The sequence below is a fragment of the Mytilus galloprovincialis genome, chromosome 7, assembly GCF_965363235.1.
Source record: "Mytilus galloprovincialis chromosome 7, xbMytGall1.hap1.1, whole genome shotgun sequence".
Taxonomy (NCBI): domain Eukaryota; kingdom Metazoa; phylum Mollusca; class Bivalvia; order Mytilida; family Mytilidae; genus Mytilus; species Mytilus galloprovincialis.
In genome coordinates this window covers 24,712,845-24,735,275 of record NC_134844.1, presented here as the reverse complement: position 1 = coordinate 24,735,275, position 22,431 = coordinate 24,712,845, and the positions used below count along the sequence as shown (strand labels likewise).

Genomic DNA, 22,431 nt, shown 5'->3' with positions numbered 1-22,431 from the left:
GCAGTTTTTGGTCATTATCTTGAATATTATTATAGATAAAGATAAACTGTAAACAGCAAAAAAGATCAGCAAAGTAAGATCTACAAATAAGTTAATATGACCAAAATTGTCAATTGACCCCTTAAGGGGTTATTGTCCTTTAATGACAATTTTTCACAATTTGTTCATCATATTTGCTAACTTTAAAAAATCTTCTCCTCTGAAACTACTGAATGGATTTGGTTAAAACTTAGCATGGTTGTTCCTTAGATTATCCTGCACAAAGTGTGTGCTTTGATTTTTGATCCGTCAAAAAACATGGCCGCCGTTACTTAAAATAGAACATAGGGGTCAAATGCAGGTTTTGGCTTATATCTCAAAAACGAAAGCATTAAGAGCAAATCTGACATGGAGTAAAAATGTTCATTAGGTCAATATCTATCAGCCCTGAAATTTTCAGATGAATCAAACATCCAATTGTTGGTTTGCTGCCACTTAATTGGTAATTTTAAGGAAATTTTCCAGTTTTTGGTCATTATCTTGAATATTATTATAGATAAAGATAAACTGTAAACAGCAAATATGATCAGCAAAGTAAGATCTACAAATAAGTCAATTTGACCAAAATTGTCAATTGACCTCTTTAGGAGTTATTGCCCTTTAAAGACTTTTTTCACAATTTGTTCATCATGTTGACTTACTTTAAAAAATCTTCTCTTATGAAACTGCTGTATCAATTTCAGCCAAACTTAGGCTAAATGAGTTTCAGAGTTTCAGAGTATCTAGTATAAATTTTATATTTCATTTCCTTGTATGTCAAGAAACATAGCTCCTATGGCTAAAATAGAACATAGAAGAAAATGATTTTTTTTTGCTTTTGAAGAAAATAGGACGATTCAAAGAACATTTAAATAAATTGAAAAGCCAAAATAATCATTGATGAGAGATTAAACCAAAAAAATTCAGGTGAGCGATTCAGGCTCTTGAGAGCCTCTTGTTTCAAAAGTTTTGCATGTCAGGTTATTAACAAATCAATAACAGCAACAGAGTAATTAATTTAGCCATTTTAGAAATGAAATACTCAAGGAAATTAATTGAATTTTAATGACTAAAGGACACTTAATAACAGCTGAGCACATAAATATTGTATCGTAAAACATGTACAAAAAGTGAATTGTCTTAGTACATAAATAGATTATTATAGTTCAGCTTTATATATGGAATCATTTATTTATATTGTAACTTGTCCAAATTTTTGTAGAGCATTGTATTTGTTTTAAAATGCACAACTCCATGTAATTATATGTTAAATAATATTGAAATGTTTCTAGGCAACTTATACTGCTTTCAATGTAAAGATTAGCACAATGTAATTGTATGTGTGTATTGTCAATTTTTTGCAGCTACAATGAGGCAAGAGAAGGGATATCAGGGGCAACATGCTGCTCCTCCTGTCCCCCCACCACCAGTTCCCCCACCCCCAAGGGATCCATATTATGGCTATTATGATGGTAGATATGGTTTTAGAGTAGGTTATCTTGTGCATCTTGACCTTTTAACATTTCCATGTTCAAGAATTGTTTGTTATTCCACTAATAATAATGAAATTTCTTTTGAATTCAATTATAGAATATGTTGCAAGAAGTCAGTTGGAAAAAAAAGTTGCTACCAATTGAACACAATTTTAAAAATGACATGTTTTTGCTATTTTTGACATTGATATTTTCTTTGATATTTGAGTGACCTTTAAAAGTGCAATTACAAAAGTACCGGTACACTCATTATTTATCTAAAGGTTATAAAGAGTTTTACGGTGAGAGTATGTGGGATGTTTTATATAATACTGAAGGTGACAAAAAAATAGGTTAGCTTGTTAAATCTTTTTATAAACAATGTCATTTAAAGAAAAAAGAAGAGCTAGCAAATCTTTTTTTGGTAGATAGAACGCTCTGATTTGATTTTTTTACCTGATTTAATCATTATCCAGGGACCTCAATGGTTTAATAAAGTTGAATCAATATTTATTTAGATGAAAAGATACTAATTTTATAACTATAGATATTATATAACAGTAGTTGGTCAATAGACTTTAATAAGTTATAAATGGCCAAAACACGAACTACAATAAAAGAAAAAGGGATTCTATAAGTTGAGGAACAAAAATGAAAACATATGTTTAAATTTGATCTACTATTGTAAATGGTTAAGGGTTAGGACCTGATACTGTACTGTCTTAAAAGCAAATTCTAGGCTACCTATACAATAGTTAAGCACGTAAATTCTAGCTACAATTAGTCAATTATTATATTTACATGAGCAGGTACTGACCAATTGTTGATCCCACGAATAAAACTTAAACGTGTTTATACTTAAACCTTGTGTGCTGTTACTCAGTTAGTAAAAAAATGCATGTTTTTCTGAGTTCCATTCATAAATATATTTATAAATTGTGCAGGTGGGTTAACATTTTTGTTTTTCTACCTGTGTTAATTTATAGGCGTTGAAAATCTTTGACATTTTATGAATTGGCTAATTATGTGTGAAATTGTAGGTGATGTGACAATTGATTTATTTTGAAAGTGTTCAATAATACTGTTGCTGAGATTGCAGAAAACTTACATTGCACTTGAAACATTCAGCAAACTTGAAAAATTGATTTTTTTGAGATTTACAGTATATGAAATATTTTTGAGTTAAAGTTGAATTAATGAAGCACAATAATTTCTACTTTTAAATGATTTAATAAGGATAATTTAGCATACTGATGATTTTTACTTTACTGTTGTTTGTTTTTTGAGAGAAACTTCTTGAAAATATTTATGTTATATATTGGGTTTGAAGATTTTAAGTTAAAGGCATATTTTTTTAATGAATGATCCATTTAATTCTTCTGAAACCTCATGGTATATTTTGTAATTTTATCTACTACCTGGTTCTGAATATAGACAATAACTGTTTAGTGCCTGTAAATATCAACTGTATGTGTACGAGGCTACGAAATAAGTGTAGCTACGAAATAAGTGTAATGACTAATGTTAGCTTCAGTGAGCTATTATGCCTGTTTCAAGCCTAGTACAAAGACCGCTAATATTTAAAGACACTTAAAATTTATTGTCTCTATCCTGCAATTAAATTTGTCCTTTTTTGTCGAGCCTTCCACTTTAGTCGAAAAAGCGAGACTAAGCGATCCTACATTCCGTTGTCGTCGGTGGCGGCGTCCACAAATATTAACTCTGTGGTGATAAGTTTTTGAAATTTAAATAACTTTCTTAAACCATACTGGATTTCTACCAATCTTATACACAAGCTTGTTGATGATCATAAGGTAGTACCCAGAAGTAAATTTTGTAAAAATAAAATTCCATTTTTTCATTATTTTATTTATAAATGGACTTAGTTTTTCTGCAGGGAAACATTACATTCACTCTGTGGTTAAAGTTTATAAAATTTTAAATACCTTCATAAACTATCCTGGATTTCTGCCAAACTTGGACAGAAGCTTGTTTACGATCATAAGATAATATCCAGAAGTAAATTTTCTAAAATTAAAATTCCATTTTTTCCGTATTTTACTTATAAATGGACTTAGTTTTTCTGTGTGAAAACATTACATTCACTCTGTGGTTAAAGTTTTTAAAATTTTAGTAGCTATCTTTAACTATCCTGGATTTCTACCAAACTTGAACAGAAGCTTGTTTACGATCATAAGATAATATCCAGAAGTAAATTTTGTAAAATGAAAATTCCATTTTTTCCGTATTTTACCGGTACTTTAAATGGACTTAGATTTTCTGCCAGGAATCAACACATTCACTCTGTGGTTATATTTAAAAAAAATATGATTATTTTCTTATACTATTTATTTAATTTGTACCAAACTTGGACAGAAGCTTGTTTATGATCAAAAGCTAGTATCTAGAAGGAAATTTTGTTAATACTTGTGTATCTGTATTTTACTTTTAAATGGACTTAGTTTTTCTTCTAGTTAACATTACGTCCAGTCTGCATTTAATTATTAAATTATTTATTAGATTCATAAACTATCCTGGATTTTTACCAAACTTGGACAGAAGCTTCTTACAATCAAAAGATAGCATCAAGCGGAATATTTTTATTGATTTTTTCCCTCATTTTAGTTGCCTGCAATTAACAGCAAAAGTAGGCGAGACACTGGGTTCCTCAATCCTTACAATTTTTTTCCCCATTGATCCCAATCGTTGAATTTGTATTTGAAAGAAATCGACATGACTTAAAGGAGGACCACAATAAGGACCCCAAATTGAAATGTGACTTTAACAGTAATTTGACATATCTGTTCACTCCCAACAAAAGCAGGATTCCAGGAGACTTTATAAGTATAGTAGAAAGGTTGATTGAAGGGTAAATGTGTAAACTACAAGAAGTTTTTTTTAAAAGCATGGCATGTTATTTGGACTTTTTAATGTAAACATAAGTGGGACCAAGGGGAGAAATTGTGCAGGTTGTTCAACCATAATAGCAATTCCTTATCAATAATGAAGTGAAGTTAGAAATACACATGATTTTGTTGTTTTGCCAAAGTCTGTGTACAAGCCTGTAAAAAATTTGCCATTAGTTGAACATTTAAATTTGTGGTTAACCTGTATTCATGAAACTCACGAAAATTGGTATCTAACAAATAATATCTTATGTTTTATTTACACCAATATCAACAAACTATAGTGTTGGTTTTTTTTTTACATAAATAAGGCCGTTAGTTTTCTCGTTTGAATTGTTTTACATTGTCTTATTGGGGCCTTTTATAGCTGACTATGCGGTATGGGCTTTACTCATTGTTGAAGGCCGTATGGTGACCTATAATTGTTAATGTCTGTGTCATTTTGGTCTTTTGTGGATAGTTGTCTCATTGGCAATCATACCACATCTTCTTTTTTATATGATAGTAGAATGCAATTGAGTATGGGATGTCCTGGGTTTAAACTCAGGCTCAGTAAACTAAAGACTTTAAATTTGCTGCTTCTTGATATATATGTTGTTCATAACAACTTTGCATGATGTTAAAAGAAGGTGTTTGGTTGAAATTAATTTTTGTTTAAATTTTGTGAATGTTTTGTTTTATACTTGAAGGCAAATATTGACACTTACTTATTATTTTTAACAGTAGAACATGTTGTAGTGCATATAATGAATTCTTCCTATCTCCCTCCCATATCGTAATGCTTCCATACTGCTAACCTTTCAGTTTAATGTAGTATTAATTTTGTTTGTTGATACAGAAGAGTCAAATACATTATATTATAATGAAAATGTCTGGATCATATTCATGATGGAGCATTACATTATATAGTATGAGATATAACATTACCTTCGTTTCAGTTGAAGGTTCAGCCCATGTGTTTCTGCTATTCTTTTCAAGAAAGATTAAATCAGGAATGATTCTAATATGTTGTATGTTATAGGGTATTAAAGAAAACTTAGTCCAAATGTCCTCATGCAATGATCTGAAATCTTTTACTTAGCCTAGTGGATAAGTTTTTAGAATGTAATTTTTTACTGATTATTTAAAAAGTATTTTAACCATTGATATTCTAAAATGGCATAAATTCTGTATAAGCACAGTAATACCCATGTTTTTATGGTTATCCTAGACTCACTGTTTTAGATAAGCACATACGTGCATTGAAGGGACAACAGCTGCCAAATTCATGCCTACCTAGTCAATCAAAACTCGATCCAACCTCAATGTTTTCTAATAACAACCAACATTACCCATCAAAACTGTTGATGTTCATTTCTGATTATAAATATATACCAACAGGTAAGTCTGGTAAATAAAGAAATACAGACAAACATGTCCATCAGTATAAGGTCAATTTTCTTAGTTCTGTTTGATCTTATTACAGAAAAAAAAAATAACAGTGTTTAAATTAAGTGTTAACATTTCCTCAAAATTGTATAATGGTAAGATAAATTAAAAAAATGATTCAATCAACAAAAATGATTGTCCTGCTGCTACATTCCCTTGGCTTTTTGTTTAACTTTTGTTAGTTGACCTTTGTTTCTGTCATTGGATGTGCCGAACAAATGTGCAACCGGTTTCAGTGAAGGTTGCATGAATACAGTTCCAAATGAGGTTGAATTATTGTCTTGTGATGTCTCAGTGATGTTTTTGAGCATACATCTTCAAAATAAAACCAAAGTGGCTGCAAAAAGCGAATTATTATTTTCAAATAAATATATATTGTTTATTTTCATGTTAAATTTTATTTGTTGTAAATTTCTGTGATTTTGAAATATAACATTTAACTAATATATGTGATAGGATTGTTGTCAGTATTGCTAAAAAATTCTTATAGGAATTACTTATGTTTTTGATCATAATGTTTTGTCTTTATTTTTTATTATGATTGGGGATAAGTTGTGACTTCATATACCCCATCAGCCAGTGTATACTTTTTACAATTTCATTATTTGATTAATCAGCATTTAATTGAAATATGATTGTTTATTTAATGTTAATTCCAGATGGGGATATACCACCTCGTCCACCACTGCCTCATGAGACTGCTCCTGCCAGACCCCCACCCCCTGATACAGATGATGAAGAAGATTTCCCTGTCCCACAGGCTAATCAACCCATCATGGTGAGTATTGCAATATATCTTACCTCTTATTGAAAATAAAACAGCAACAACCTAATAATGGCTGCTTTGATGTGATTTTATCCAAATTTGAACGGCAAAAGTAACAAATTTACCTTCAGTTTGTAAGTTGTATGACATCATGTTTAGCAATGACGTCTATGCCCCAAACTCATTCATGAGGTTTCACAGAATTTGTTTTATTTCAAATTTATACATTTTCTCAAACTCTAGGGTATTATTTCTTTTTTAATGCATTAAAATCCGAATAATAATACTGTAGTTGAAGAGTTGCCACAGTTAATTTTGATTTGACGGTCGTAAATTTTCGTTTAACGGTTCCGCTACGCGTCACCATTAAAACTGTATTTGCGACCATTGACGGTGGCAGCTCTTCAACAACAATACTATTTTTCCTTAATTGTTTCTTTACAGAAACTACATTTACTAACTTGCAAGTGTGAAAGGAACACATTTATTTCACAAATTCTAAAATTTCAGATTGAAAAAAAAACCCAGAAAAATCATGAAGCTTCTTTAATCATTATGTAATGATCATATATTGTTTTATATTGTAGATGGCAGCACATGCCCTCCATATGGAGACAAAGCAGTGGTCAAGTAAAGATAATGAGATAATAGCTGCAGCCAAAAGAATGGCTCTCCTTATGGCCAAACTTAGTCAGTTGGTCAGGTAATACTTTATAGATCATGATTCAGGGATGAAGGGTTAAGGGTGTACCTTGGGATATTCAAAATCATTGCCTTTCATCACTATACTGTATGTACATATTGATTTTATCAAATCGATACCAAAAAAAAAAGTTTATGTTGTTAAAAGTTAAGGTTAAAAATAGATTTACTTCCAAAAATGCGTATTATAAAGTGAAGAAGATTTAGTTTGAGGTGATTAAAGACCTACACAATAACTTGTAATGCTCTAAGTAGTACAGCATCAAAGAAGTTTCCACTGAAGCCTACTAATGTATATGCTCAGATGACATTAAAAAATCATGTTCAGTACAAATCCAAGTAAAAGAGGAGATATTGGGGCTCTCACATTCAAAAACAATTGCTAGATTGATATTTAATGATTCTCTATGATTTATATCACACCATTTTAGTATGTACATGTACTTATAGTCAATTATATATGTATATATATGTCTTTCAGTTGGGAAAGGTAAAGGTTAAATTAATAATCTTTTGCCTTCTTTAGTTCAGGCATTTGTCTTTCATTAACATTTCTATTTGAAATGTCTCATTTAACATATATGCATCGAAACATCATAATTTCTTTGTTTCTTAGCTGTGGCACACATATCTTCTTCACTCAGATGAAAAATCATGATGCTTATCAAAGCCTGTTGTACTTCTATCGGTAAAACAAGAGTTAAAACCCAAACTGTTTGATCCTTCCAGACAAAAATCCAACAGATTTTCTACAAATTTAGCATCTACTAGGTGCCATTTCTTCTGATAAAATCAGTATGCAGTGATTTGTTTACTTTTATATTCAAGAATCAATAGTTTTTATGAGTCATCTCAGAATATTACATAAAGATTTTTAAAAATTCCATTTAAATACCGCATAATTTATGTTGTAAGAAAATTTAAAATTCTATTTTACTATTAGTAGATGGTAAATCCAGAAAAAAGCTTTTTTTTTTTTATCAAAGTGTTAATATATTTTTTTCAATAAGAAATTATTAAATGCATATATTGATGATAATACATGTCCATTGATTCAGTATTGGTTAAATATTTTTTGTTGAACCCTGCTAAGGTGATCTAAAAATACATTTTGTAATATTCTGTGTTGCGTTTATGGAATTAAAAATCCACCACCTTTCACATTTCAGCTAGACAGAAGTTTGAAAAATTAGATTATTAAAAAAAGTGTTTTAGTCTTTCCCTTTGATTCTGATTTTCCTTCCAGTCACAATCATTTTACCAGGAAACAGCACAAGTTGATACTCCTTACGAGCATGTAAACAAATAACCTGTAATTTACATTTTCTGAAGGCAATATTTTAGACAGTATATATCTTGATTAATAGTGTAAACAATGTATATAAGGCACACGACAATAGCATCGTGTAAAATCAGGTGCACATTCAGTATTTATATCTTACATGATAATGTCTTTGTATGAGTACTCAAACAATAATGGTAGACACCAGTCAACAGTTCTGGACAACAAATCTGAAAAGTAATTTCATTAACTATTAAATAATGCAGCAAAAATAACATGTCACTTGTACACTTCAATGCAAAGACTCAAAATTTTATCATCTTACTTATGCATGACACACAATACTTGTTAGAACCCTAAATCAATTGATCTGAGGATCTGTAAATAACTAAATACATGAAAAATGTAAACAAAATCTTTGCATGCTTGAGATGCAGAAAAAGTTTGTCAAATCTTAAAAATATGCAAATATAGTCTTGTTTATAATGTAAAGACATTTTACATGCTTTAAAATGAATGGCATAATGAAAATCTTTCATCTTAATATGTTGTATCGATTATTACATGATTGGCTATTTTCTTGAAATGTACATTAAACTTTCTTTCTGTCATAGTCTGTTCTCAACTCTGGCTTTGCATACAATAAAATTACAGTTAAAACATGCTAAAACATAAAGGCTATAAATATGAAATATACAAATCTTAGAATACATTTACTGCTAAAAAGTAATGTCACAGAAAAAGTATTTAAACAAGAAAAGATTCATAAAACTTATCATGTGGGCAATGTCCACTTTTATTTTGTACATTATTGTATATTTTATTTGAATCATATATCATAGAGTAGTGCTATTATTTTTGTAATCATTTTCATTCATCATAGTGTAGCACATATTATATATATATACCAATGTGAAAAATTGCTCAGTGCCTAATGTATTGTCTTGTTACTTTTCATGATTATTATTGAAAAAACATCTAAAAAGATTTGCATTATATAATTAATTGACTGTATTTCTGTAGAGGTGAAGGTGGTTCTAAGAAAGATCTGATAGCCACAGCTAAGAATATAGCTGAGTCATCAACAGAGGTGGCCAAACTGGCACAGAAGTTAGCTGCTGAATGTACAGATAAAAGGATGAGACTGGTAATATTTTGTCGGCCATATTTTGTAAAAGCAAAATCGTATACTGTGGATTCATTTATTTTGTGGATACCAATTTTCGTGGATTGAGAAAATATTGTAATTTGTTGGATATTTGATTTCGTGGTTTTACCAAAGTCTTTATACAAGCCTTAAGAGAATTTCTACTTCGTTGAACATTTAATTTCGTGGTTCAACTCAGACCACGAAATCCACGAAAATTGGTATCCCATAAAAATTTACTGTATCATGGTTGTTAATCAAGGGGATAAAAAGGAAGTTTTCCTGTGAAATTACATTATTTCTGTTTCTAATGGTGACAGAAATGTTAAGAGCAATATGTCGAGATTTTGCATGCAACTAGAGTATGTTGAAGAACTATTTTTGAATATTGACAAAGGAAAAAGTATGAGAAAGGCCCCTTTTTGGCCTAAATTTGCATAAAAACATAAAGTATGATAAATTAGTCAAATAATGTCCTTTAGAATTTCTGGCCATGTTAAATTTTGATTGATGGAGTTTAACACCATTACCTAATTTATATACTAAATCCCAAAAGAATCTCTCAGTTGAGTAAATTTTGCTGGTAAGTTAATCAATGTTTTTGATATCAGTAATCACATTAAGATTGTTTTAAGCTTTGATAAATATTTAAATATATATTTTCTTTTAAACAGAACTTATTGCAAGTTTGTGAGAGAATTCCGACAATTGGTACCCAGCTAAAGATTTTATCAACAGTGAAGGCAACCATGTTGGGAGCACAAGGTATACACTTATTTATCAACATTGTACTTTTCAATATTTTTACATTAATTTTAAATCTTTGCTAAGTTCTAATATATACCACAGTGCAAAATTTATATTTGTTTTGTTAGTATTACTTTTAAAATATTAGAAGTTTTGTAGGTATTATTAAGTTAAGCTGTGATTGGATAGAGCTTTTATTTTACCATGTTTTATTTATTGTCAGTATTGATGATGCTCCCATAAAATTCTGTGTATCAGGTTACATAATATATCTAGAAAATTAAAAAGGCAGTTGCTGAAGATAAAAAGAATTCTATATAAAAGAATAATTTACCATACAAACTTATAACCAAGATTAAAAAAAAAAAAAAAGTAATCATCAGAATTTTGTTTTTGTAAATTGCATGTACTGAAGTAATGAATCAGTCTCCTTAAGGTAGATCATAAGTAAATGTTTTTTGAGACAGAATTTTCTTATAATTTGACAAAATGAAGATTTTCCTATGCTGTTTTCAAAAATATAATAAAAAGTATGGGTCACCGTGCTATTTGACAAGCTATGAGTCGTTGAAAATTGCCTAAATTTGGTTAGTTTGTTCATGAAAAAACACATAACAGTGAATAAAAAAAATTCTATGAGACAGAATTTTGAAATTTTTTTTGAGAAGATAGGTTTTATAATATGTTTTAAAAAAATAAAAAGAAAACATGGTGTCACCGAACTTATTTTCTTGCCACAAGTAAAAATAAAAAATTTCCCTATTAGCCCAGTATAAATTTTGTGCTAAAAGAGTTATCTCCCCTTAAATGGCTCATTTGAAAAAATGATTTTAAAAACCAAAAAGGTTGATATTTGTTAAACTATTTTGAATCATACAATAAATTAGCAAGTTTTCTTTATATAAATAAACAGTCTAACCATTAAATTGCAAATCTGTTTCCAAATTTGCTGATTTGGGCAAATAACTAGACCAATTTTGTACTGTGATTGTACAATCCAAGATGGCGGTATACCATGAATCTACCTTAAGTATACTTTTAATGAAAGAAAATAATTAATTGTGGATAGTTGTCTCATTGGCAATCATACCACATCTTCTTTTTTATATAAACCCAGTTATATTTAAGATTTAAGGAAATGCCAATATGGAGCAGGCATGTCCCATTACAACATCAGGATTCGGTTTAACAAAAAAATTTACCACTAGGATTGAACGTAAGTCATGAACAATGCATTATACTTACAATCAATCTTAGTTGTAAGTTTATTTGTGAAATGGACTCCAGGACCTTTACTGTATTTCAAGGAAACTTTTAAAGTTGTTTAACCAATGAAAATATCATAATGATTTATTTATACCATAGAACCTGTACCAGCCCCAGACGGTGGTGAAATATCTTGCGGTAAAGTTAATTTAGCATGGGATGACCCTGACTTGTAGTTGATGACTAATAATTGAGATTTTCCTAAAGTTTGTCAGTAGTGATGATTTAGAGTTGACCAATGAATGCAATTTTGACCAGTGATTTTTCTTCCAGCACGTTATAATGACCACCACTAATCCTTGTGATGTGATGTTTTTTTCAAATATGTTCCTACTGTTCAAATTTTGTATTTAGGGGTACCTCAAGATGATATATTGACTTGATTATTGCTATAGTCTGAACATGCCCTTTGTTGTTATGCTTTCTGGAATATATTCAGTATCATTCCTATCTAATTAGGTATTGAATCACTTGGCATTTTCTCTTCAAAGCTATGAAGTTTATTTTAGTTTGTTAAATGTAAGGTAAATTCAACAGAAGTATTTAGTTTCCTCCCAGCAATAATGATTCTTATGCATTACAAATGTTTAAATAGCTCTAGTTAGTTGAGCAAAAAAAATAGTGAATTATTGAATGCGTTTTAAGTTAATATAAATAGTCCTCTTTTTAGAGCTGATCTTAAGTTTTGATGCAGGCTTTTGATATGACCTTTAATTGTTTGTTTTCATATGAAGAAATCTTAAAACAAATCAAATAAATCTTGTGGGTGTCATTTCCTTTTACATTATCTCCCCTCCTCCAAGTTTAACAAAGACAGCAGGCGATCAGGTAAACAACTAAGTTGTGTGATTTCTCCTACATATTCAGCTAATTCAATATTCACATGATTTGACTTTATTGATGTGATAGCACTGATTTAATTACTATAACCAACATGAGTTAGGAACTTATAAACAAAAGAACCATCTGTTCCATACAAATATATACTCCCAACTTCCTGAGTTTTATTTATATTTTTCTTCCCCTATAGAATCTTGCCCTTATCAAGGTCATTGACTACAATGGAATACAAAAAAGAAATTCTTTATCAGGAATGTTCAGATCCAATACCGTCATGGCAAAGATGTATAATTCTTGAATGCATGGGCTAAAATGTTTCAAAATGTTTGGGAATCAAAAGCTTTGATAAGCCTTTTCAATTCCACTTATTGAACACACCTTGCATGATAGTATAAATCATAAAGAAATAAGAGTGTTGAGTCACAAAAAAAGTTGTCATAAGTAAATCTTAATGATATAACTTTTGCTTGCTCAAATTTTGTTTTAAAAACAAGAAATATTAAGTTCACTATGTACAGGTACTATCAGGTTATCTGCTTACACAAGTAATGTAACTTATTTATCATACAGTTCTAGTTATATCCCTTGGTTGCTTTTTAATAAGACAAACAAAATTAGTTAAGTTAAATACATGGTTGAAGTGGCCCTATATTCGATGACAAAGCTCTGATTTTCTATTGATATCAACTACTGTACTTTAAGTATTCTGTATATCCCTGTCCCAAGTCTAGAGCCTATAATTCAGTGGTTGTCGTTTGTTGCTGTGCAACATATTTGTTTTTGTTCATTATTTTGTACATTAATAGTCAGTTTTCTTGTTTGAATTGATTTACATTTGTCATTATAACTGACTATATAGTCTGGGCTTTGCTCATTGTTGAAGGCAATATGGTGACCTATAGCTGTTAATTTGTGTGTGTTTTGGTCTCTAGTGGAGAGTTGTTTGATTGGCAATCATACCACTTCTAATATTTATATTCAATCCCAGCAAAATAAACTGATATAAATGTTGCAGTGTTTTACTACACACAAAAGTTAAAACAAGATAGAAAATCTACCAGGGAAATTGGAATGAAGAGATTTCTGAATAGTTAATCGAAATAAACAGTTGGTGTGGATCCAAAAAAAAATATAGTAACTGACCAATTTTATGTGTCAGTTGTAAGTTGTAAGTTTTATGTTTTTCGTCTCTGTGGAGTAATTGTCTCTTTGGCAATTATTCCATATCATATTCTTATTTGTATATAATAAGTAATAATTTATGTCTTTTATTTATGAACAGAGCAGGAGTGTATGAATTTTATATTTTAATGCTTTTTTAATTCTTTACTGAAACTCTCTGACCCGAATGTTGACCCAGGACAATACAAATGTTACTAACCAACATTGCATATTAAGCATCATGATGACTACTTTCTTTCAACAAGCTCTACAGTTTTAATGACACAATGCCTTTGCTTTGTTAAATGCATGATATATATTTTGCCAATTCTTTAAATGATAAACCTACTATCAAGCCTTTATGCAAATTGTTTTTATCATTGAACTAAAAATTGTCAAACTTGAAAAAATAACAAGACATTTTACATGAATTTTAGCAAAAATTTAAGCAACAGAAGATTAATTTATGATTTCAAAGTTTTAGATATCAGTTTTAATAAATGCATACTAATTCCATTGCATTTATTAGATTAATTTGAAATAGTAAAATTATTGAAATTTTATTAAAGTATTTCAGAATTTTAAAACAGAAATTATATACAGCTGGGTTTATCATTAAAGTACAATGCTTTGTATTGATTGACAACTAATATATGCTTTTTTGTTTTGTTTTTATTTCTGCCTGCTTCTGTAACCTGTTGCCATGGAAACAGAATCCAGTAAGTTTAAGCCACAAGTGATGTATTTAATATTTAATGAAAGGAGAATATCAAGAACTCAGGCTTCTACAATAACTTGACTAATTTTACTTATCGCTGCTTGTTGGGATCAGATGATAACAAATTTCATTAATCAAATGCATTCTTATCATTTAAAAAATTACTTACTTCATATTTCATGCAAATACCTTTACAACAGTGTGGGACTGTTGTACAGTTTAATTCTACATCGGTATGCAGGAAAATGGGAGTAAAATTTATTGAGGTTATGGTTTATAGTAAATGTTATACACTTTAAATGATGCAATTTGCCAAAAGAAAAAAGTGAATTAATATTGATATGCATATTGTAGAACCCTGAATCATTATCATTACATATTGTGGTTATGGGTATATGTTAAGTTATAAATGTATTGTCTGCTGAGAATGTTGTTTATTTAAAAAAAATATGATTTAAACAAGCTAAGGTGGCATCAAACACCTCGACTAAAATTAATTTGCCTCGTTTCATTTTTCATAATATTTTGATAAAATATTTACTTTGACCCTTTGACAAAAATATGAAAATTTCAAAAAACTTAAACTACATACTTGGTCAGAAAAATATCATTTGATATATAGCAATTTGACAAACATTAATTTTTGTTCGTTGAGAAGCTTGATATTTCCCTATCTAAAGAACGTGATTAAAAAGTTTGGCTGATTTTTACAGAGTTATCTCCCTGTAGTGTTATGTACCACCTTAAGCACCAATCATACACATTAAAGATCTCTAGCAGGGACATATATCAATGTATATGTTAAAAACTGCAGTTTCTAGGCCCAGCATGCTATGTCATTTGTCTTGTTGTTGAGCATGATGCATTGTTTTGACTTGGACGTGGTACTTGAATATTTCTATATTGTGACTAACATAGATAAGTCTTCATCAAGATTATACTTGCATTGTTTGATGTGAATGATTTTAAAAATTTGCCCATTTCTATATCTCATTATGAGTATAGTCTACATTATTGAATATAAGAATGAGTATTATATAGATTGGGCTTGGTTAATAATGGTATAATGATTGCAAATATGGAACAATTTTGCAAGTGGTTTATTATTTACAGTGAATGTATGTAAGAAGCTTTAAATTTTCAATGATAAAATAGCTTATTTGGACCAAAAGGATTTAAATCTTTTATCTTTTCAGCTTTGAAATTACTTTGATACACATATTATTCAGCTTTGTATAATATAAAGTAAATAATTTCACATTTTGATTTGTGAAACCAAGTCCTTAAAAAACAAATTCCTTTACAGTAGGTTTCTGCCTTTCTGCGGTGAAAAAAATGAAGGGTTTCAAAGTTTATATTTCACTTTCAGTACACAATCCTTACACCTAAACAGAACCAAGCTTTTATATGAAATAAAACTTAGACATGTAGTTTATTACAACCTACAATAAATCTCAAGTGGAAAATTCTGAAGCAGTTTTAAGTTTATCAATTTATATTAAAGGTTTCTTAGATTAGAATGCTTTGATATTTTCTTGATTCAATAAATATAAAAACAAAAATTCAGAAATATCAGGTTCAAAATTCTAAAATTCCATTAAGAAAACCATCCTTTTACAAGTGAAATAAAAGAACAGAGTCCATGTGCCCCTGTGTTGCTCTAATTTCATCTGTCCAAGGGCAATAGTTAAGAAAAACAGATTTTCGAATTTGTTTAATAAATTGCTGATATAAACCTTTGATATAAGTTTGATTAAAAATAAAAATATAAATAAAAGGGAATCAATCTTGATTTCTTGTTCTTCAAAATAGTTCAAAAATTTAGTTTAAGTATCGAAATATCCAGTTTAAATACCTCAGAATTGAACTAATTTATGCTAAGTTATTTACCATGGATAATGTATTCTTTCAGTCACAAAATTGTCAATAATTTTACAAATATTTCTTAAACCAATAACTTTAAGTTTTATTTAGTGCATTTCAAAGAAAATAATAATTAATTCTCAGTTCTATTTAATCTTGGCCAACTGAAGCACATGTGATAAATATTTATAGACAAGCAACACCTCTTTGATGTCAGTCAGTGAGTTCTTAGCTTATTGCTTGGAGATTGTTTATCAGCTATAGGACAGGTGTATTTTACTGTTGTTTTCACATATTTAGCATGAAGTGTTAGACTGGAGCACTTTTTAAACTTGAATCACTCAAGCAATATAATATGACCTTAAAATGATGATCAAATTTCTGTTATTTATTTTTGACCAACATTTGTAAATGTAGCAATTTGCTTTGATGTAAAAAAATTTTTTTAACTATAGTAAATATTCTTGTTTCTAATCATCATACCAAGTTTTCTTTGATTATAGGTTCAGAAGAGGATCAAGAAGCCACTGAAATGTTGGTTGGTAATGCCCAGAATCTGATGCAAGCTGTGAAGGAAACAGTTCGTGCTGCTGAAGCTGCCTCCATCAAGATCCGTGTAGACTCTGGGTACCAGATTCGTTGGCATCGTAGAAGACCATGGTACACCACTACTTCTTAAGAAAACCAATGCTAGGATTTTTAAATTGATAGACATTACAACTGAAGATCAGCGATATATTTTGCAATAATTTTTACATATTCTTAGAAGAAGTATTTAAGACATTGTTTTAGATTTGTTAACAAAAAAGTTGAATATACAAGGAAGAATGGTTTTTTTTGTCAAGCATTTTTATATTTGTAGTAATAAAAAAATTTGATAAATGTAATCATGGAATAATACATCTAATTTGATGTAAAATTAGTGCTTTTTTAGATATAGCAAAATATGCACACCTAGTGACTGCTGATATTTTTTCCACATTTTTAGATGTGTAAATGTTTTGCATGGTACATATACTGTATATTTATTCACACTTTTCATTCATTATGAATATAACATGTATTTGGGTTTATTGTCAGCATTAATATACAGCTGTCTGTTCGTGGGATTTCTTTATGAAATATTAACTTTAACACCAAATGTCAGTTTAAATATTGCTAATTGTATAACTGCAATATGTTGGATAACGTGACTATGAGCCTGGTATCATGAGGCTAAACTTTGTCCTCAATCATGTGAACAAATAGGTTTTTACCAAATGTATCTACACTCTAAAGTTGTTTTCAGTTGTTGGAACTAGATTTCTGAAGGAAAAATTTGATAAAATTATCATTCCCTTTTTTAAGATAAAGTACTTAAACTATTTTTCAGATAGTGTCAGTAAGTTAAAAAAGATAAGTGAGTTAGATAGAGCAAGATACCATCATTCATATTAGTTACCATTTTGTTTTTTTGAATGTCAGTCCACCTGTGAAATAGTTTCATTTTGATTTTTGAACATGCTTTATTTGGGAAAGTTTGGTATGTTTATTTAATAGTATATAGAGGTTTTAGTTCATTTAAACATGTGAAAATAAATGGTGCTATGTATATAGAATATGCAAATAAATATGTAGTTTTACATAGATTTCTATCGATATCAAATTTGATGCATTTTATATATTAAAGAGAATGAATGATGATACATGTCTGTAAAATTATTATGATAAAATCAGAAGCCATTTTTGTGTAAATTCTTACAGAAATCTTTGTATGTCATGAATGTCTTTAAATTCAAGTTACAAGTATGGTATTTGTAAAAGGTGATAAAATCCTAACCGCTTTTGATAATTAATGTCTATTCTATCTGAAATGGCTTTTTTCAAATTGAATGAAAAGAGTAGAGTCCTATGTAAATCTGTTTTGCCATAATGGAAAGTAAAGCAAAGATAACCAAAAGAGTTATTTTTATTAACATAGGATTGTATAAACTAGGCATTCTGGTGTTAGTAACAATTTAAAAAAAAAATCTGATTATTTTTTTTTTAGTTTTTTAAGACCTCTATCACTGAAATAGACATAATACATTATTTCTTTACCAGAAATACATAGCAACTTTTCCTCTCCTTAAGGTTTGGATAATTAAAAAAAAAGACTTAATCTGCAATGATAATGTAAGGTTGGTTGGGATGAATTGTATTACTGAGATAAAGTGTACATTTTGAGACAAAACATGTTGAGATGTTATTATTTTTAGTTTTATTTAATATATTGCTTGTTTGGTTTTATAATTAATTATAATTTGTTTTGTTTTTGATTGGATATATCTTGATAGGATTTTTTTTTACTTAATAATAGATATTATGAACTTTTTTTTTACTAAATAATTTTTGAAATGATGAACGAACTGTCTTGGTATCAGGAATCTGCCTGCAGAGTATACAGTTATTTGTTTTTGTGTCCAGAAAATTCTTTTCTAAGCAATATTAATTAAAAAACTTGAGTCCTGCAAAATGTAGTACTAAAATTTGAAAATATCTAAAGTTCTCTTTTATATTTGATTTAATGCTTGTAAGTTTAGTGATTGTTTATAGAAAAGATTGAAAATATTTAATGGAAAGAATTGTATCTTGAATAAAATATTGCATTTTAAATTTTATTTCAAATAAAAAAGTATGTGTCAATCAAAAATGAAATATTTCAGCTGTAATGGGCATGTCCCCTGGATGTGCCTCTGTTTTTATTTTTCTGTTTGTTTACCTCTTGAGATCCATTTGATATTATTGCAGACTTTAGGAAAGGAAATGTTAACATTTAAGAAGTATTTTTATGTGTTGATAAAGCTAGAATATAAATATCATAATAAGAAAAAATATTTGCATATAGTCAGTCTTTTGTCTGGGTATTAAAAATCTTTCATAAAAACATAATTCTCAGTTTACAAAAAGTGTTCCTGTGTAATTTTATGAGTTGTTTTAGATACAGTTTGACCTATTGTCTCACAAAAGCAAATTTAGTGGCACATTTTAATTTTTAAAATATATATAGAGTGTTTTGGAATATATTAAAATATCATATATTAAGCATATGTAGATGCTAGTACCACCTAACTATGATGTTGTTAACCTTACCTAAGTGAAAAGAAAGTCTCCTTTGATGCAACTTTTGATATAACTATAGTAAATATTGTGTTGTCCTCCTTTCACTATTTTTTTTTAATTTGAATTTATTGTGATTTCATAAGCAATCTTGATTTTTAAACATTGAAAAACAAAATTAATTGAATCTTACAGGTCAATAATATAAATTGTACACTAGCAATGACTTGCAATACCATAGATAGTCTTTCATATTTACCCAGTTGTTAGTTTATATATAGCTATTGGCTTATTTGTACAAGATATACAACTTTACAACCAATAAACATTTTATAGAAATAGAATGCTTATATTTTCATATTTTAATCATACCCAATGTCTTTACATATAGATGATACTACTGATGGTTAGTATGCCCCATGTCCATGTACTATATAGGTTCTTCCACTGTATCAATTGTAATACCATATTTATCCACTGCGAGGCTTGGATATTAATCAACAGGCCAGGAAAGGATAAATCGTGTAAGAATGAGGGAAAATTCAACTATAGCTTTTACTTCAAAGTCTTACGTTCACTAAATGCTGCCAATAAGACAAACTACATTTTCAGGTAATGTCCTAAAATAAATCTATAGAGAATTTAAAAAAACCCAAATACAGGCAACAGTATGTCAACTTGCTTCTTGGTAGTGTGTAGAATATTAATGGTGTAAAATTCGCATATTTAAGGAATGTGAATGATTGGTACTAGCAAACAGTTTGGGTCTTTACTATATAAGAAATGACAAAGTTATGGTTCCAATATTGAAAGTCTAATCAAATGAATTAGCATCAGTCTTCATTATACACAATATTCAAATAACATACTTGGTATTTACAAACCAAATTTTGTTTGAAATTTTCTTTGTCTGATAAAGATTACTCCAGTTTTGCTTCACAATTACTAGCATTCATTTACCAATTAAAAACCATACTTCAGTTATTGAGAAACTGCTCAGGGAAGTGTGAATGAGATGCATTCATCCTTAAAAATACATAAATGACATCAAAGTTCTTTATAACAGTTTTTATACAACCGCAAAAATTGAAAAAATTTTGGTCGTATATTGGTATCACGTGGGCGTCGTCGTCCGAAGACATTTGGTTTTCGCACTCTAACTTTAGTAAAAGTAAATAGAAATTTATAAAATTTAAAAAAAATTCATGACCATAAAAGGAAGGTTGGGATTGATTTTGGGTGTTTTGGTCCCAACAGTTTAGGAATAAGGGGCCCAAAGGTCCAAAATTAAACTTTGTTTGAATTCTTCAAAAATTGAATAATTGGGGTTCTTTGATATGCCGAATCTAACTGTATGTAGATTCTTAATTTTTTGTGCCATTTTCAAATTGGTCTACATTAAGGTCCAAAGGGTCCAAAATTAAGCTATGTTTGATTTTAACAAAAATTGAATTCTTGGGGTTCTTTGATATGCTGAATCTAAACATGTACTTAGATTTTTAGGCAGTTAAGCTGCCTTATGCGAGCACCCTAGATTTGTGTTCTACCCAATAAATGCTGAAATATGTGCCATTGTTATTATCTAGCTGGATTTTGTTATTTATAACTCACTGATTGGACAGTTTTTCATACTTTTAATTCTTTATTACAAAAAATATGACCAGAAAAATCTTAAATGATCGTCGAATTATCCAAAAGTTTTGAAGTTGCACATAGGAAGTAGGGCACATTAGAAATCTTTATGTAGTTTATTATCCCCTGAGATTTTGGCTAAGCTGTCAAAGAACAAATGTATGAAATGTTTAATCGCCGAAATCTCCAAAGACAAGTAGTTTAGATTTCCCAAATGGCAAAAGTCGTAGGAGTATGGGTAACACGAATGACCGAATAACACTGTTATTATCCGAATAACACTTGTAATGAAATCATTAAATAATAATATATTATTATTCAATAATCAATGTTTAAAAGTCACAAATATGTGCTAATATTAAAATGTCAAGTGTTATTCGGTCATTATATGTCGTCAATACGTAGTCAACTACGTCAGTAGTCTTAAAATAAGTTCCACTGTTCATGCTGTTGGCGGCAATTTTAAATTATAAGACGAAATTTTTATATCTTTTCAATTTGGAGACAGGGGTTCAAATTAGCGGTTGTCTGAGGTCTGCGACCTTCCACTTTTGCAGTCGGACTTTCGACATGCCCGACTTGAAGTTGAAATGAAATAAAAAAAATAACTTTGCAAACCTTTTTACCAACGTCTCCTAATGAACGATCTCAAAACTTGTATTTAGCATTATTATTCATGACAGCGATGTTCATTTTGTTCAACCGCTAGCTTTGAATTGTTTTACATTGTCTTATCGGAGCCTTTCATAGCTGACTATGCGGTATGGGCTTTGCTCATTGTTGAATGCCGTACGGTGACCTATAGTTGTTAATGTCTGTGTCATTTTGATCTTTTGTGGATAGTTGTCTCGTTGGCAATCATACCACATCTTCTTTTTTATATTATACAGAAAATCGCCGACAAATAATGTGTAAATTCGAGTTAAATCGTAACTGACAAAAACAATATTGAAAACAAAATGGCTGACATGAGAAGAAAATTACAATATCGGATCCGATTCCGAAAGCGGATATGGGTAACTCCGGGTTTTGGCAATCAGGTTTTAAAAAAATCAGACAGATGACAAAATACATCTTTGCATGGTAAATAAATATAAACACTAGAATTGAAACCAAAAGATATATGTAAAAGAATGAAAACAACAGAAAATATTTTGTACTGAAACTCAAAATTACTTTTTGACAAATTTTAATGTCAAAATCCAATACATTGTGAGTCTTTGTGGCAGCTGGGAACAGTATATCTAACAATATATATGGTGACAGTATAAATGTTCTTAATCAGTAATAAATATTGGTAAAGCAAGTTAGATGCTTTTAAAGTGTAAACAGTATAACAATTATTTCTTGTTTATTATAAAATTTTATTGATGGAAAAAAATGAGTAGGTTTAAAGAATTTACCT

The 22,431-nt window shown here is 29.4% G+C and overlaps 1 protein-coding gene across 13 annotated transcripts in view; it reads left to right on the top strand.

Annotated features, from left to right (window-relative positions):
* The window catches only part of LOC143082612 (vinculin-like), a 50,181-nt gene extending 30,443 nt beyond the window's left edge, over positions 1-19,738 (top strand). For 5 of the 13 annotated variants that reach the window (XM_076258383.1, XM_076258380.1, XM_076258387.1 and 2 more), the window contains 7 exons: positions 6,484-6,602; positions 7,178-7,293; positions 7,909-7,980; positions 9,598-9,721; positions 10,396-10,486; positions 11,834-11,872; positions 16,820-19,738. In XM_076258383.1, coding sequence (XP_076114498.1) covers positions 6,484-6,602; positions 7,178-7,293; positions 7,909-7,980; positions 9,598-9,721; positions 10,396-10,486; positions 11,834-11,872; positions 16,820-16,995 — 737 coding nt within the window. In that variant the 3' untranslated portion in view covers positions 16,996-19,738. Of the gene's footprint in view, positions 1-1,382; positions 1,491-6,483; positions 6,603-7,177; positions 7,294-7,908; positions 7,981-9,597; positions 9,722-10,395; positions 10,487-11,833; positions 11,873-13,856; positions 13,901-16,819 lie in introns of those variants that run through there. The other 8 variants (XM_076258378.1, XM_076258376.1, XM_076258382.1 and 5 more) reach the window with 6 other exon arrangements.
* The last annotated feature ends 2,693 nt before the right edge of the window (positions 19,739-22,431 follow it).